The 17,735-nt window shown below is 35.6% G+C and overlaps 1 protein-coding gene across 1 annotated transcript; it reads left to right on the top strand.

Annotated features, from left to right (window-relative positions):
- Positions 1-2,563: 2,563 nt before the first annotated feature.
- Positions 2,564-16,339, top strand: fgf19 (fibroblast growth factor 19). Its single transcript, XM_059345999.1, has 3 exons — positions 2,564-2,823; positions 2,931-3,034; positions 12,215-16,339. Exons 1-3 carry the CDS (start codon positions 2,613-2,615, stop codon positions 12,533-12,535), a joined length of 636 nt encoding a protein of 211 aa, XP_059201982.1. The 5' UTR covers positions 2,564-2,612; the 3' UTR covers positions 12,536-16,339.
- The last annotated feature ends 1,396 nt before the right edge of the window (positions 16,340-17,735 follow it).

The raw sequence follows: 17,735 nt of genomic DNA, 5'->3' as shown, positions 1-17,735 counted from the left end.
GTAATACTTTTGGAATTATTGTAGGCTGCTTTGTATGCAGCACTCGGTTGGTTGATGTGCCACTCTTGTGTATCACTTTGTGTTGTGCAATGGCTCCCAACCATATGACACACAAAGTACTTCAGTATTCCTTTCTCGAAACTTCCTCTTCAGTCTTGACAAGATTTCTTAAATTAAGATTATTAAATCTAGAAATAAGCATGTTGAACGCTTAAAATAAGAAATTAACTCTTAAAACAAGATAAATTAAAGCTGCAAGCAGCGATGAACTGGCCCGAGCAGAGTGACCTGACAAATATTTGTTTCTTACCAAGATAAAAAAAAACTTTAAAAAAAAACGTATTAGAGTTAACTTCTTATTTTAAGTGTTCAACATGCTTATTTCTAGATTTAATAATCTTAATTTAAGAAATCTTGTCATGTGAAATTATCTGTCCATGCAGCAAGATCATTTCCCTCAGATTTAGTGTTTTTATCTTGTTTTTAGACACACCTTTTTTTGCAGTGTGGGGCATATTTTTGTCTTTTGAGCTAGTTGTATTATATTTCTGTTCATTGGTTTTTGTTCAGCTTAACAAATACAAAAATGAAGTTAAAAAGGCTTTAAAAAGATCATTGTTATTCTAGGCTGCCATCTACTGGCAGAAACTGTGAAAATAGATTTTACTGTTTGTCAAAGTGCCACAACACAGAGAGGATCGATTTACAAACCTAAAACCCAAAAGATAAGCTTTTGAAATCTGAGCTTCATGTTGCATTTAGGTGAATTGTAATATTTGTTCTCCATTACAGTTTAACTTGTTTGTAAATGCAAGGCCGAGGAGCGGAAGCACAAGCCAGAACATGATAAGAGCGGAAAGAAGTCTGTTATATTAGTGTGGAGTGACCCAATCTCACAGCTTTGCTTGGATCCAGACCAATCTGTAGACTTTACCCTATCCACAAATAAAAACGTGAAAATTTACTGAGTACATTTGGTAGCACTTTATGTAACATAATTATGCAACATGACCAGCAATATAAGACACATGAAGTCTATAGGCATGAGCAAAGGTTCACTGAGGCTGCTCCTGTTCACACATGTACAATAAGGCATCTGTTGAATTTACTGCTATCAATGCTGCTGCCTCTATTCACACTACTGATAGAACACATTCACTTAATATGTTCTGTCTACTGCAACTTCAGTTGTTGCAACTAGCCTACTACAGTTGCGTTGTCTCATTAGTGCTACTCTGACATGGATTTGTGACTTTATAAAGCAAATTTTATCAGCTTGTGTACAAGAAACAAACATAACTGGTAGAGTAGTTACAATAGGTAGCTAAGGTTCCCATTAGTCCACCAGAGAAGCCAGTGCAGCTCCAAAACATGGTGGAAATGTAGTCTGTGTCTCATTTATCCTTTATTTATTTCTCAAGGGGGCACATCATTGTGGGCAACCCCTCATTTACAATGATGTCTAGAGTACAGAGAAAACACATGCAAAAACATTAAAAACAGTTACAGTGAAAGGCAGAGTTATTGGTTATCATAGTTTAGGTATTGTTATCATAGTTTAGTTATTGGTTATTATAGTTTAGTTATTGTTATCATAGTTTAGTTATTGGTTATCATAGTTTAGTTATTGTTATCATAGTTTAGTTATTGGTTATCATAGTTTAGTTATTGGTTATCATAGTTTAGTTATTGGTTTTCATGGTTTAGTTATTGTTATCATAGTTTAGTTATTGGTTATTATAGCTTAGTTATTGTTATCATAGTTTAGTTATTGTTATCATAGTTTAGTTATTGGTTATTATAGCTTAGTTATTGGTTATCATAGTTTAGTTATTGGTTATCATAATTTAGTTATTGGTTATCATGGTTTAGTTACTGTTATCATAGTTTAGTTATTGTTATCATAGTTTAGTTATTGGTTATCATGGTTTAGTTACTGTTATCATAGTTTAGTTATTGTTATCATAGTTTAGTTATTGGTTATCATAGTTTAGTTATTGTTATCATAGTTTAGTTATTGGTTATCATAGTTTAGTTATTGTTATCATAGTTATTGGTTATCATGGTTTAGTTATTGTTATCATAGTTTAGTTATTGTTATCATTGTTTAGTTATTGGTTATCATAGTTTTAAACTGGCCCAGAGTTGACTGTGTTGAGTTTGAGTGAATATTATAAGATATTCCAGGTCGATGCAGAAGAAAAACTGAAAGCAGTTTTTCCAAATTCAGTATTTGTCCGGGGAACATTGCACGAGAGTGTGTTGTTGTCTCCTTCATAAAAATAACTTCATAAAATAACATATGATTAAAGCATTAAAATTCAGCATACAGATTTGAAAATGCTTCCCGTCGCTAAAATGTCATGAGTCGTTAAAAAACAACCGATTTTTGTAATCACACAATGTTTAATGAGGTTTGCAGACATGACAGGGGCTCGTGCGAGACCAGTGGCTCCAGTTGGATGTGGTGCAGGGGTGTGTTGTGGTCTGCTTCTGGGAACTGAATTTGGGAAAGAGGGTTATCTGCTGCTGATAAGAGACACATTTAAAGGAGCGGGTTAGGATGAGCCGGACTCAGTCTCACTGCCAGCAGCTCCAGGACCTGACGGACCATGCTCCTGCTCCTGATCACCCTATCCGTTGCGAATATGTTTTTTGCTATGGGAATTTTTTGCATGCCCCTTTCGGACCAGGGCCCCCACATTACCCACAATTGGGGGCAGTCGGTCCGGCTCAGGCACCTGTACGCTGCCAGGCCGGGACTGCACCTACTCATCAGTGGGGATGGACAGATCCGCGGCGCCGCCGACCAGACTCCCTACAGTAAGTCCAGTTAACAAGACACACTGACAGTTGTGTGTTGGTAACTCACTCTGATGACTTGATTAGGTTTGGTATGTTTTTTAATCTGATAAACATATGAACTGCAGGCCTGCTGGAGATCCGTCCAGTGGATCCAGGCTGTGTCGTCATCAGAGGAGTAGCAGCCGCACGGTTTCTCTGCATAGAGAGCGATGGGAGACTCTACTCCTCGGTAAGAGTAGCAAAACATCAAAACATCATCATTTACACTGGAATAACCAATTTGTTATATTATAAACATCCATCTGTCAGCTGCTGAAATACTGTATTTAAGTGATTTTATGAAATATGTACAGGTTGCAAAATTGCTTTTAATACAGTCTTAATACACTGTTACAACCGTCCCCAAAATACACATAATGAATCCATCATATAGTCAAAATAGAAAATAGGACACACACACACACACACACACACACACACACACACACATGTCAAAGTAATAGCACACATAGTGCATAGATTTACAGTTTGGTAGTAACTACTTTTACATTTACGCTTTGTCCAAAGCGACTTACAACTACTGCAACTCCATTATGGCAGGTCTGGCAGGTATATATATATGAAGTCAGATTAGAAAAAGAGCTTTGTCAACTGAAACCTTGCAAAAAATAGGATTTTTTTTTCTTCAGATACCAATACATTGCATTCAAATCTCAGAATATAAAAGCATGATACAGAACACCAGAATGGCCTACATGAAATGAATTAGATAAAAATAAACAATCATATGAATAAATACAGTAAAATATAGAGATTAAGTGTACAATTTACAATACAATTAAATAACTTGGTATTTTATAACTTGTGGTTCATGTGACTTCAGAGTTCACTTGTATATTACAATCCCTTTTGAGTTTTTCTCTTTCAATGTCTTCATTTGAATATGTCACTTTTGATGACAGATCTCTTCCTGCCTCCTCACCCTCTTCGTCACATTTTACCAGTCAATTCAATAAGTAGATTCAATAAGTGCCTAGCACTTCTATTAGCTCAATGTGTTTGAAATCACAATGATGCAGAGTTTATTCTGAATTATACGGCAACTGCTCTTTGCAATATGTGTAGCCTTGTTGAGTCAAATAAATGTGTTAGGTATTTTTGTGTCCATGCCTGTGATTCATAATTACTTTGGCATTGTTGTTGCACAATAGGCAACAGGAGCTAAAAGGCTAAATATTAAATAAATATTGATACACGTAGAAGCCAAAGTGAACTTTCACTTTTTTGTGTCATGATGTTCATTCCATATCTACTAATAAGATTGTAGGATGATTGAAAAAAGTGTAATGTAATTTATTCAGTATGACAGGTTTTAGTGGTTGAACAAATACTATTTATTTATTTATTTGCACTAGACCAAGGTTGTATGAATAGTTTTGTGTGAGTTTGCTAGTTTTAATTAGTTTTTATTTTTTGGAAAATGCTTAGTTTTAGTTTAGTTTTTATTAATTTTAGTGTTAGTGTTAGTTTTAGTTTTTTTGTAATGGGGTATTTGTTGGGTGCCAGATTCAATAAGATCACAATAAATGTTTCCTTTATTTCATTTGTCTGATCCATCTCAGCCCCAATAAGTTAGTCATAAAACCAGATAGATAGATAGATAGATAGATAGATAGATAGATAGATAGATAAATTGATTTCATATCAAAAAGGTTTACGTATGGGGGCGTCCCGGTGGCTCACACCGGTAGAGCGCTTACCATGTAGGCTGAGTCCTTGCTGTGGCGGAGCCGGGTTCGAATCCGGCCTGAGCTCCCTTTGCCACATGCCTTCCCCTCTATCACCCCCTTTCTATCTATCACTATCAATAAAAGCAAAAAACTGCAAAAAAAAAAAAAAAAAGGTTTACGTATGAAAAAAGTTGACAAAGACGAAAAGGAAGGACATTTTCAGTATAACTTTAGTTAGTTTTGTAACCACAGTTTTATTTATGTTTTTTTAAAAACTCTAGTTTTAGTTTTATTTCCGGTAAAGAAATGTGTTTTTTCAATTCCAGTTTTCTTTTTTTCGTTAGTTTTCTTTACCTATAATAACCTTGCACTAGACACTAACAAGGTAAATCTCACCAATTAAACACATCCTCATCAGCAAACTCATTCTCACAGATGGGATTACATTTGAGTTGATAGAAAACCTGTGAATCACACAGACGCTACAGGATGAGTTGAAATCAGACGCAGAGGGTTGTGACAAGGCAGCAGTAGCTGTGCTGGCGCTGGGCTGCTTCAATAGATGGAGCTAGTTGTCAGCAGCTACTGTTGTTTGGCTCTAACAGTAGTTGACAAGCAAGAGCCAAATGGCCTTTTGGAAGTTTTCAATTTTCCATTAGCCTGGCAACACCATGCTACTTTGCAAATACGTTTTAGTTTAGAACAGGGGTCGGCAACCTTACTAACAAAAGAGCCATTGTTAGAAAAAAAAAAAGAGAAATAATTTCGAAACGGAGCCGCAAACCTTATTTTAACCCTCTGGAGTCCACGGAAGCACCGGAGCACGACTTCTTCATGACGTCAAAAAAAGACACAAAAATGACCAAAAAAGACACAAAATGACTAAAGAAGACATAAAAAGACACAAAATGACTAGAAAAAAAGAGACAAAATTACAAAAAAATTGACAAAATGACCCAAAAAAAAGACACAACAACAGACACAAAATGACCAAAAAAGACACAAGAAAAGACACAAATTGACTAGAAAAAAGACACAAAATGACCAAAAAAGACACAAAAAAGACACAAAATGACCAAAAAGACACAAAATAACTAAAACAAGACACAACAACAGACACAAAATGACCAAAAAAGACACAAAAAAGAAACGAAAAGACATGAAAAGGATTAAAAAATGGATAAAACTGTCCAAGACTCCATAGAGTTATGCCTCACATTGAAGATGTAACAGCCTACTAAGTCTAAATTAGCCTACCAACATTACTAATAAGTAATACTGAGCATTTGTTAATATGATTTTGTTAGAATGCAGCGAGGAGCCAAGAGTGAATGAGAGGCTAGACACCAAAGAAATATCTCAGGAGATTTGGAATCAAAGCTAGTCTAGCTAGTAGGGTTGTCACAATACTAAAATTTTCAACTCGATACCGATACTCAGAAAAATATTTGATACTCGATACCATTTTCGATACCACAACGATAAAAACAAAGACCCCAAAATTTAACAGAAATATTTTTATTAACAAGAAAAATTGAACATGTAAAAATCAACAGAACCACAGGTTAAATATTTATAATAAAAACAGTTGTGCAAAAAGAAACTGCAACTATGATAACAAGCTTCAGGTCTGAGGAAGTGCAAAAAATAAATAAATACAATAAACAATAACAATATTTTGAGGTTGTATGCTGTGCACAATATTAGGCAAATTTGATTAAAAAAATAACAATAACTTAACTTCAGTGTTCATTCCTTGGCTATGCTTTACACACATAACAATAAACTAAATGACACTAGCCGAACCAGTTCACATGAACATTACTCTGTTGAAATGCTGTATTCTCAGCAGCTGCACCTGTTGTTGTGTGTGTTGCTGTTTGGTTGCAGGTCGACTTTTCTCTGCTTCATTCTGGGACTTCAAGAGAGAAAATAACACTTTTCAGTCACCAACATTTATGTAAACTTATTAACTCTATGCTAATGAGTATCGTATCCGGATACAACGTTTTAGTATCGATACTTTTTTGAGTATCAATACTTTTGACAACCCTAGATAGACTTGAAGTTGGCAAAATGTAGATGTTAAGGTGCCGGCTGTAGACGTTTTAATACCGTTTATAGGGAAAACAGAAATAACCAACATGGTCTCACAGGAATCCATGAGGCTCCAGAGCCGCAGGTTGCCTACCCCGGTTTAGAACCTCTTTGTTCATTTTTTATTTCCAAAGGGCATTATCAACAGGTGCAGTCATAAATGCCTCTGAATAGACCTACAAATAATCAGAGCAATGAAACCTGACCCCAACCAATCAGAGCAGGGGTTCATCTGTTTTCAAGCAAGACAAACATGGTAACCAGGTCATGAACTTTCTCAAATTACAGGTAAACAATACACTAAAATATGTTTCTGACAGTAACATAATCCTGATTTATATTTAATCAGTAGCGCCTAGTTTGATTATCCTAGCTGTGCTGTACGTCAGTCATCCTATCAAACCTGCAGGCCATTGCACTGGAAATCAGTCTGAATGGGAGAGAGACCAGACTCATCTGCCAGAACAAATATGAATGTGCTCTGCAGATTATTCTGGTTTCCAGGCTAATTCCCCTACTCTTGATGGTTATGCTGCTTTCATATCAACGTGTTCAACTGATGCTTCCACTCCTCTCAGTGCTTCAAATTCACCCAATTTTTGAGTCTTTTAGGTCTTTTACATCTTCAGTCAGTGCTTTGAGTCTGATTTTAGTACTTCCAATTTCACTGCTACTAATTCAGCACCATATGTGTAGAACAACTGGAGAAAAAATAAGGAATTCTACTCTATTCCATTAATATTGGCTGCTCTGGGTTCTGTAAGATCAAATAAATATGTAGATAGAGCACTGAGTATGACTTCTAAAATAAAAGTGAATCTCAGAATTTTACTTATACTTGCTTACTATTAATATTGATACAAACAGTATAAATGGGTTGATTCACCTTTTCAAAACTTAGAAATACAGCTAAAAAAAAGGAACATTGCTTTAGCTAAATGGATATTCAGTAAACTAAGGATCTAAGTGCCTTCAGAAATAGAAATGTTTCTGAAGGCACTGTTGGCCTGATATTTTCTGCTGCTTTTCATATGTTGTTAATCAGCGTCTGTGTTGAGAAAACACAGCATGCCAGTCAGTCAGTCATTCATTCAAATAGTCCACCGGTTCATCAACCTTTGTCCAGTGTGGTGCAGGGTAGGATGTGTTTGCAAAGTGAAAAACCTGAATGAAAAGACCCAGCAGCAGCAACAACAACCTTGGCCTCTGACTGGCTCTCTTTGGCCAAAGTAAACAGCCATCGAAGAACTTGCAGCACCATTTACGTATGTTTTTTTGATTAAAAAAAAAAGGAACCTTTATCTAGAAACACCATTCATGCAATCCTAATGGAAACCGTCATTCTAATTTAGGATTCATGTAGCTGTCTGAGCTCATTTTTAACTGGATATATGTGAATATATAGGTGAATCAGCTTCACACATAATATAATATAATATAATATAATATAATATAATATAATATAATATAATATAATATAATAGCAATTGTAAAAATAAAAAAAATTAAAGTAAAGAAAACTGAGCTAATACAGGGAAAGACAATACTAGTTAGAATTCAAGCAACAAACACAGCCAGACAATTACACTGTTGCTTAAAGAAATATTTTTACTATTACTTGATGTCATTTAGTAATAGACCACCATCAGGTCAGATAATGAAGGTCTATAGCTTTTGACAGAGTCTGTAACCTAGACACATCTGCTGAGCTCATCTGTATGTGGTCTGGTCACTCCATTCAGAATGATTTCCAGACAGCCTGGCCCTCTTTGGTCCAACAAGTGGATTTGTCAAGTAACACTTTACAATAATCATCATTTATAAATGGTAAACAGATAGTTTATTGATGTTCAATCATCATTTATAAACCGCATATAGACCATTTAGAATGGTAAATACATATTTTTATGAATGTTTAACTAACTAAATCATTTATAAATGACAAATAGATGGTATATTAATGTAAGTTTATAGTTTCTTTACCATTAACAAGCAATTAAATTATAATGAATAGTTTTAGTTGCCCTCATTTTAACATTTTTAACACCATATTAAGTATGTTAATGATTTTGAAATGATTCATATACCTTTAAGAAATCAGTTAAAAACATTTAACGATTAAATATGTATAGCACTTTGTAAATGGTTAATAATTTGTCTATAAACCATCTATAAACATCACTTAGTTGGTTATTGTAAAGTGTTACCAGATTCTGTAACTGCGTTGCCTATGTCGTCAACAGGCCACCATGTTTGCTCTTCTTGATAATGGACCAGTGACTGTCCCAGCTTGCATGTGTCACTCAGGCTGTGGTTTGCAGTTGCAAAACAGGTTCATGTCTTCATGTTTGACTGGTGTTTTCGCAGCCTCAGCCAATAACCATGTGTGCCAGTATGTGTGCACACACACACACTGGCATTACACTTGGGGTAAAGTTTCTTTGATGAAAATGAAGCAAAATTCCAGTGCAAATTTTGATGGTGTGCCAGAGTTTCACAATACAGCATCCTGTTTCTGGGGCTTTATTTTGAAGAACAGCTTTGTTCTGGGTTTCCTGTTAAGCAACGTCACTGTTGATTTCTAACCTGGCAGCTGCACACACTGTTACAATGAAAACTGACTTTGATACATTATTATCATGAAGTGGATTTATATCTGAAACTGTCCCATAATGAAGGATACATCAAATATATTTAGTTTTCGCTCACTTCAGAAATAAATCATTTTTAGGTTTATTATCTAGGATAACAGACTAACAATAGACATTTTCAAATCAGTATTCTATTAGCTTTAATACTGGCGGTTTAAAATGAACATCAGCAAGTCAATACGAAGCATAAAACATAATGTGATAACGTTATGGTTTTTTTAAAAATACAGTATTTCATATGCAGGTAAACGTCACACTGATTAATATTATAGTGAAGTATTAATGTATGCAACCTTATTTTTAAAAAAAATAATACTTTTAGAAGTTGTGTGTTTAAATGTCCAGAGAACTACAACCTGCACTCATTAGTTCAGTGAGAAAAAACCACAGACATCTGACTGCTACAGAGATACACACAGTAACTGTACTGTACCTGTAACTATGTTACATACAGTAACTGTACTGTACCTGTAACTATGTTACATACAGTGACTCTACTGTACCTGTAACTATGTTACACACAGTAACTCTACTGTACCTGTCACTATGTTACATACAGTAACTGTACTGTACCTGTAACTATGTTACAGTAACTACTGTACCTCTAACTATGTTACACATATTAACTCTACTGTACCTGTAACTATGTTACATACAGTAAATCTACTGTACCTGCAACTATGGTGCACACAGTAACTTTACTGTACCTGTAACTATGTTACAGACAGTAACTCTACTGTACCTGTAACTATGGTGCACACAGTAAATCTACTGTACCTGTAACTATGGTGCACACAGTAACTTTACTGTACCTGTAACTATGTTACAGACAGTAACTCTACTGTACCTGTAACTATGGTGCACACAGTAACTTTACTGTACCTGTAACTATGTTACACATAGTAACTCTACTGTACCTGTAACTATGTTACACATAGTAACTCTACTGTACCTGTAACTATGTTACATACAGTGACTCTACTGTACCTGTAACTATGTTACACACAGTAACTCTACTGTACCTGTAACTATGTTACAGTAACTACTATACCTCTAACTATGTTACACATAGTAACTCTACTGTACCTGTAACTATGTTACATACAGTAAATCTACTGTACCTGTAACTATGTTACAGTAACTACTGTACCTCTAACTACGTTACACATAGTAACTCTACTGTACCTGTAACTATGTTACATACAGTAAATCTACTGTACCTGCAACTATGGTGCACACAGTAACTTTACTGTACCTGTAACTATGTTACAGACAGTAACTCTACTGTACCTGTAACTATGGTGCACACAGTAACTTTACTGTACCTGTAACTATGTTACACACAGTAACTCTACTGTACCTGTAACTATGTTACACATAGTAACTCTACTGTACCTGTAACTATGGTGCACACAGTAAATCTACTGTACCTGTAACTATGTTACACACAGTAACTCTACTGTACCTGTAACTATGTTACACATAGTAACTCTACTGTACCTGTAACTATGTTACATACAGTAACTCTACTGTACCTGTAACTATGTTACACATAGTAACTTTACTGTACCTGTAACTATGTTACAGACAGTAACTCTACTGTACCTGTAACTATGGTGCACACAGTAAATCTACTGTACCTGTAACTATGGTGCACACAGTAACTTTACTGTACCTGTAACTATGTTACAGACAGTAACTCTACTGTACCTGTAACTATGGTGCACACAGTAACTTTACTGTACCTGTAACTATGTTACACACAGTAACTCTACTGTACCTGTAACTATGTTACACATAGTAACTCTACTGTACCTGTAACTATGGTGCACACAGTAACTCTACTGTACCTGTAACTATGTTACACATAGTAACTCTACTGTACCTGTAACTATGTTACACACAGTAACTACTGTACCTGTAACTATGTTACACACAGTAACTCTACTGTACCTGAAACTATGTTACATACAGTAACTCTACTGTACCTGTAACTATGGTGCACATAGTAACTTTACTGTACCTGTAACTATGGTGCACACAGTAAATCTACTGTACCTGTAACTATGGTGCACATAGTAACTTTACTATACCTGTAACTATGTTACAAACAGTAACTCTACTGTACCTGTAACTATGGTGCACACAGTAACTCTACTGTACCTGTAATTATGGTACACACAGTAACTTTACTGTACCTGTAACTATGTTACAGACAGTAACTCTATTGTACTTGTAACTATGTTACACACAGTAACTCTACTGTAACTGTACGGTTCAGTTTGTTGACATTAATGTAACGTTACGACTCAACACGTTTACATTTATATCGTATTATCCCTGCTGAGAATCTGTATTTCTCATATAAATATTCTTTGGAGTTTCTAACGGGTTTTGTCGGCCTCAAAAAAACTCTCGACCCCCTCAGAGACCCTCGCACTATCCTATTAGCTTCTCAGCATGAGTTGCCATGGTAATCTAGCCAGATTAAAAGAGAACCAGCTTCGTGATACTGAAAACCCAGAGCTGAAGTTACCTCGCTAACACTGAAATCCAGCTTGGTAGTACAGGGCTCAGACAAGGATGCAGCAGTAAAAGCCCCAAGTGTATTGTAATGAGATGTATTACTTATGAACCCAACTTTTTCTTGGTAAGAGTATGAATGTGTGAAAAGTTTCATCATCTTGCTTTAATAAAAACAAACATTATTCTGCAAAAACAGAGGCTCAATTTGTATGTTATTAATGAAATTAATACACTCTCAGATTCATATTATATGAGTACATGGCGAAGGAACTAAAGCAAATTGGCTGAAACGAAAACACATGATGTTAAAGAGTGTAAACAGGAAGGGTGCCAGGAATAGGATTACCAAAATGGTTGCACTCAGTACTTAATATTTTACATGTGATTGTGTCCCATCATTTCCAGCATGCCTACACCAGAGACGACTGCACCTTCAGAGAGCAGATCCTACCAGACGGGTACAGCATCTACGTCTCTAACAGGCACGGAGCCCTGCTCAGTCTGGGAAACCACCAGCAGAGGCTAAAGGGTCGAGACCAAGGCGTACCAGCCCTGGCCCAGTTCCTCCCCAGGATCAGCACCGTGGATCAGTCCACATTCCTTGGACTAGATGTTCCTGACCAGCCAGAGCAGAGCATGGCACAAACAGAACTTTCTGTAGATGCAATGGACTTATTTGGAAAGCTCTCTCAGATCATTGAGAGTCCAAGCTTCCACAAGAGATGAGACAGAAGCTCTGAGACATCAGTAGATGGAGGTGTTCTACTTTGTCTGAGATCAAAAAGGCATATTCCTCCCTACATGTTGTAGAACCAGGAACTCGTGCATGTTCAGGCAACCAGCACCCAGAAAGGTTGCTGCAGCATACTGCCATCACTGTCTGTAGTGTCCTACACATGGCTGAAAACAGAGGACCGGGCACAGCATTAGAGGCAGAGCCCTGATCATTCTTATGAAGGTTGCTCAAAGGCGTGCAAAGCCAAAAAAGTTTGACTTCCATGCATAAAAATAGCCCGATCTTATGGCTCTTCCACAGCTTTGGGGACAATATAACCCACAGAACAAGTGCACCAGAGCTGGAAGAGCCGGCTGCTTCCAGTTTATTGCTCCACTAGTTTGAAGTAATAATAACTTTATTTATATAGCACCTTTCAAAAACAAGTTACAAGGTGCTGTACAACAGAAATAAAACATATCAAATACAATTTACTGACAACAACAAAATAAAACAACAAGAAAAAATTACATTAAAAAAAATATATATATAATTTAAAATCACCAATCACAACAAGTTAATCATACGACAATAATAAAAGGAAATTAAGAGAAGGCCAATCGATAAAAGTGAGTCTTTAGAAGAGATTTAAAAGAAGCCACTGAGCTCGCCTGCCTGAGATCACCGGGCAGGGAGTTCCACAGCTGGAGCACCTTTTGTAAAAAGACGGGACCTCGGGACCAGAAGCAAAGCTGTGCCAGCGGATCTCAGGCAGCGTTCAGGCTCGTAGGGTAAAAGCATCTCATTGATATAGGCAGGAGCCTGACCATTCAGGGCTTTAAAAACAAGTAATAAAATCTTAAAATCAATTCTAAAACTCACAGGCAGCCAGTGGAGAGCAGCAAGGGTTGGAGAGATGTGGTCACTTCTCTTTTTTCCTGTTAAAAGCCCTGTAGAACCTGATAATGTAATAAATTCCCGATAATGTAATAAAAATCTGCACTTGAGTCCATTGAAAATGTAATAAAACCTGATAATGTAATAACTTCCCGATAATGTAATAAAGTGCATTTCCCAATAATGTAATACACTTTTTACCAATAATGTAATAAACTATAACACCAAGCACCTTTAGATTTCAAGAAGCCGTTGAATGCATTCGTGTGTCATGGATACTTGTTTGTAAAAAACGGATGAACGGGTCAAAAGTTAATAAACATTCAACTTTGACCTGTTGGTGGCGCTAGAGCTCTTGAGCTATAGTTGCCTACACAGTATCACCACTTGAACCCAAGTAATGGGTGGTCTGCTGTTAAATTATTACAATATTGGGGAATTATTACATTATCAGGACTTGCGAAATGAAGGCTAACCTGATAATGTAATAACCTCCCATTAATGTTATACTTTATTACATTATTGGTAAAAAAAATAAATAAAAAAAAGTGTATTACATTATTGGGAAATGCACTTTATTACATTATCGGGAAGTTATTACATTATCAGGTTTTATTATATTTTCAATGGATTCAAGTGCAGATTTTTATTACATTATCGGGGTTATTACATTATTGGGAATTTATTACATTATCAAGTTCTACAAGCCTTGCAGCAGCATTCTGTATTTGTTGTAGCCTACGGATGTTTCCTTTGCTAATCCCAGAGTACAGGGCATTACAGTAGTCTAATCTTGACGAAATAAAAGCATGGACAACCTTCTCCAGGTCGGTGGAAGAGAGGAAAGAACCAATTCTTGTTAGCTGTCTCAGCTGCCCAAAACAGGATTGCACTGCCTTGGTTACCTGTGAGTCAAACGACAGCTCTGAGTCAAAAATGACACCAAGATTGCGGGCCTCTTTCTGGATGCTAAAGGTAGAGGGGAGACTGTCGGGATGTTGGTGCTGGAGCTAGATAGGGAGTAAATGATATTCTGTTTTAGAATCATTTAATTGGATAAAGTTGTTGGACATCCATGCTTTTATATCAGTCAGGCATGAGAGAATGTGGGAAATATGTAAAGAACTGGGTTTTAACGGTATATATAACTGTGTGTCATCTGCATATAAATGAAAATTAATGCTGTGCCTTTGAATGATTTTCCCCAGTGGTAACATGTAGTAGAACAAAATGATTCAATCGTGCATTTTTCTAGACTGGTCGATAGATATTAGTGGCGAGACTTAATTCTGATAATGAAAATGATCATTTTGGACGTCTCTTTCCCAAAATAAGTCTATGGGAAAGAAAGTATCTTTGGGCCCCATGGCATCACGTGATGAACCTGGAAATTGTAATGCCTTTTGGCCCCTATCAAATCAGCTTTGAAGCCTAGCGCTCTTCCTAGGGGCTTGGTACTCAACTCAACTCAAACTTTATTTATAAGACACATTTAAAACAACCGGGGTTGACCAAAGTGCTGTACAGATATCACAGTTGCAGGAAAGAAGGTGAAAACTAAAATACTAAAATACATAAACACACTGTAAAAATGTCCCGTTGTTTTTACATAAAAAAACTGGCAGCTGTGGTTACCAGAATATTTAAAAAAAAATACTATGTCAACATCTTTACAGAATAACTTGTAAATTTTACATCCTAAAACTGTAGTAGTTTAAAAAAAAAAAACATTTTAAAGTTGTAGATTATACCGTCCTTTACTACTAATTTAACAGGATGACTATTTATGCCAAATTTACATGCTGATTTTGCTTATTGTGCATTGAATACCAGTGAATTAACATTCAGTTATTATTTATTGTACACTGAATAGCAATAAAATGTACAAGTTGTTCTGTAAAGTTATTTACATTTGTACTGTATTTTTTGCAGAATTATTCCGGTAACCACAGCTGCCATTTTTTTTCTGTAAAAGCAACATAATTACTTTACAGTGCACAATGCAACAATAGAATAAAATAAATTAAAATTTGAATAAATTGTTTTTGCCAGATGTCCACTTGAACTTGATTAAAAGCCAGGGAGAAAAAGTATGTTTTTAGGGAGGATTTAAAAACCTCAAAAGATCCTGCAGATGGGATGTGCCAGGGCAGGTTCTTCCAGAGCCACAAAGGCCTGGTCCCCTTTGGTTTAAAGTCTGGTTTTAGGGGTGGTCAGTAGCAGCTGATTGGAGGATCTCAGTGTTCTGGTAGGGCTGTGGATTTAAAGGAGCCCTGTCAAATACTGGGGAAAAAACCTTTGTATATGATAAATTTGTAGGAAAAAAACAACAGAGCCATTAAGAGCTTTAAAAACAAGCGATAAAATTCTAAAATCTACAACAGAGTGGAGATTGACATGGCATATATAATGTTTTAATCCATTACTTTCAGTAAAAAGCTTTACATGTACTGAACAAACACCTGGAGTGTGCTCATTATCCCTCCCTAAAGAATGTGCCTATGGCAGAAACTTTAAAAAGGAAAAGAATGGCAAAATATTAGATTCACGGTTTGATTCTAGCAAGTGAAGCACCAAAACTTATACAAAACATGTTTTAATAGTGTTCTTTTTAAAATAACAGGAATCCTATGGCATACTGCCTCAGTGAACTGAGGAAGAGGGAAAATATTTTACTGACTCTCAATTAGGATCAAGGGGTTTATAAAAAATGAACTGTGATTGGATAGTGAGTGACTGACAAAAAGTAGCAAGTTTTCTTGATACAGTATTGTTGTATTTATTTGGTTATTTAAATGTTTAACAGTGTAAGCACCTTGTATGCTTTTTAAATACATCATTGCATTTTACAAATATGTTGATGATCCCTGTTAGATGTGAAACAGCAGTTTGTATTTGTATAATGTTAAATTTCATAGATTTGGAAGTCTTTTTAATAAAAGATTCTAAGCAGTATTAATGTTTGTCATATTAAGTTGAAGAAAGCTCTATAATTTAAAACATATAGGCTTTTAAAATATTTTTGAATAACCATCAGTGCATTTTATTTAATTTTTTCAGATTTCTGGAGCATTTTTCAGCATTTATTTGAAATGACAGGAAATGAGTGGTGGAACAGTATATTTTACTTTTTAATTTAAAAAAATATATACATTATTCCACTGTAAAATACACTGGCACTGTGTTTGTAGCACAAATATATTGTAATATATATACAAGCCATAATTTTTGAAAATGTTTCAAAATACTTTTCTCACTGTTAAATGTACTAAACACCATATCTCTGACAGAAATATAGTTCAATATTTAATGGTAAAATCTTTAATTCATGCAGCATTTATAAAGTATTTTCTTGTCAATTATATGGCAGAAAAGCATTTCTTTTGATGGAAAAACGTTTTATTTTTTACGGTAAAATATGGAATAAAATGGCCATCTTAAACATGAAATGGCCATCTTAAACATGAAATGGCCATCTTAAACATGAAATCAACATGAAACAGTGCTAATATCATTTTACCGTAATATTACAAAAAGTTGCACCGTATTTATTATGGTAAAGTTCTGGCAACCACAGCTGCTGTTTTTTTACCCTAAAAACAAGGTTTTTTTTTTTTTTTTTACAGTGTACGAACAATTTAGAGTCACCAATTAAACCAGGAGAGAACCCACGCTGATACAGGGAGAACATGCAACCTCCAAGACAGATTTGAACCTGAACGTGCTAACCACTACACCACTGCGTAGCTCAGACTTTAAGGTTATGAGATGGTTTTAATATGTGGCATATAACATACATTCTGGCTATTTAAATTTTAATGCATAAAATGTTTATGCTTCGTCTCATTTATTTTTTTGTTGTGTTAAGTTTTGTTTTTCTTTTTGTTTTAATTTGTACCTCTGTATCTATGCATGTATATTAACTTCTTTACTTAAAGAAAGTGAAAAGACCAGAAGGGAAGGGTATGCCACACAATACAAAAGTCAGTCACAATAAAGAACCGTCATACAGGACGTGGAACATATACAGGTGCATCTCAATAAATTAGAATATCATACATACATACATGCATTTGAGCATGAAATATGTTAAGTTACTGCACTGTAAACATATTTAAAATTGCAGTTTCATCATATCTGGTTAAGTGCACGGTCCTATATGTGACCCTGTGGTAGTGTCCATGAAAAATTGTGGCCCCCTCCAGCATTTAAGTTGCCCATCCCTGGTGTAATGTATTGAGATGCAGCTGTATTGCATTGCAACCAGTCTAGGGCAGAAAGGAAAGTCATGACATGACGCTTCATACTCTTGTA

This window comes from Centropristis striata, chromosome 2, assembly GCF_030273125.1.
Source record: "Centropristis striata isolate RG_2023a ecotype Rhode Island chromosome 2, C.striata_1.0, whole genome shotgun sequence".
Lineage (NCBI taxonomy): Eukaryota > Metazoa > Chordata > Actinopteri > Perciformes > Serranidae > Centropristis > Centropristis striata.
Note: the sequence above shows the minus strand (reverse complement) of the source record. Positions and strands in the feature narration are given on the sequence as shown.

Coding starts and splice junctions, on each gene's coding strand:
- fgf19 (XM_059345999.1), top strand. CDS start 2,613: ATGCTCCTGCTCCTGATCACCCTATCCGTTGCGAATATGTTTTTTGCT. Junction 2,824..2,930: donor CGCCGACCAGACTCCCTACA/GTAAGTCCAGTT, acceptor TATGAACTGCAG/GCCTGCTGGAGATCCGTCCA. Junction 3,035..12,214: donor ATGGGAGACTCTACTCCTCG/GTAAGAGTAGCA, acceptor CATCATTTCCAG/CATGCCTACACCAGAGACGA.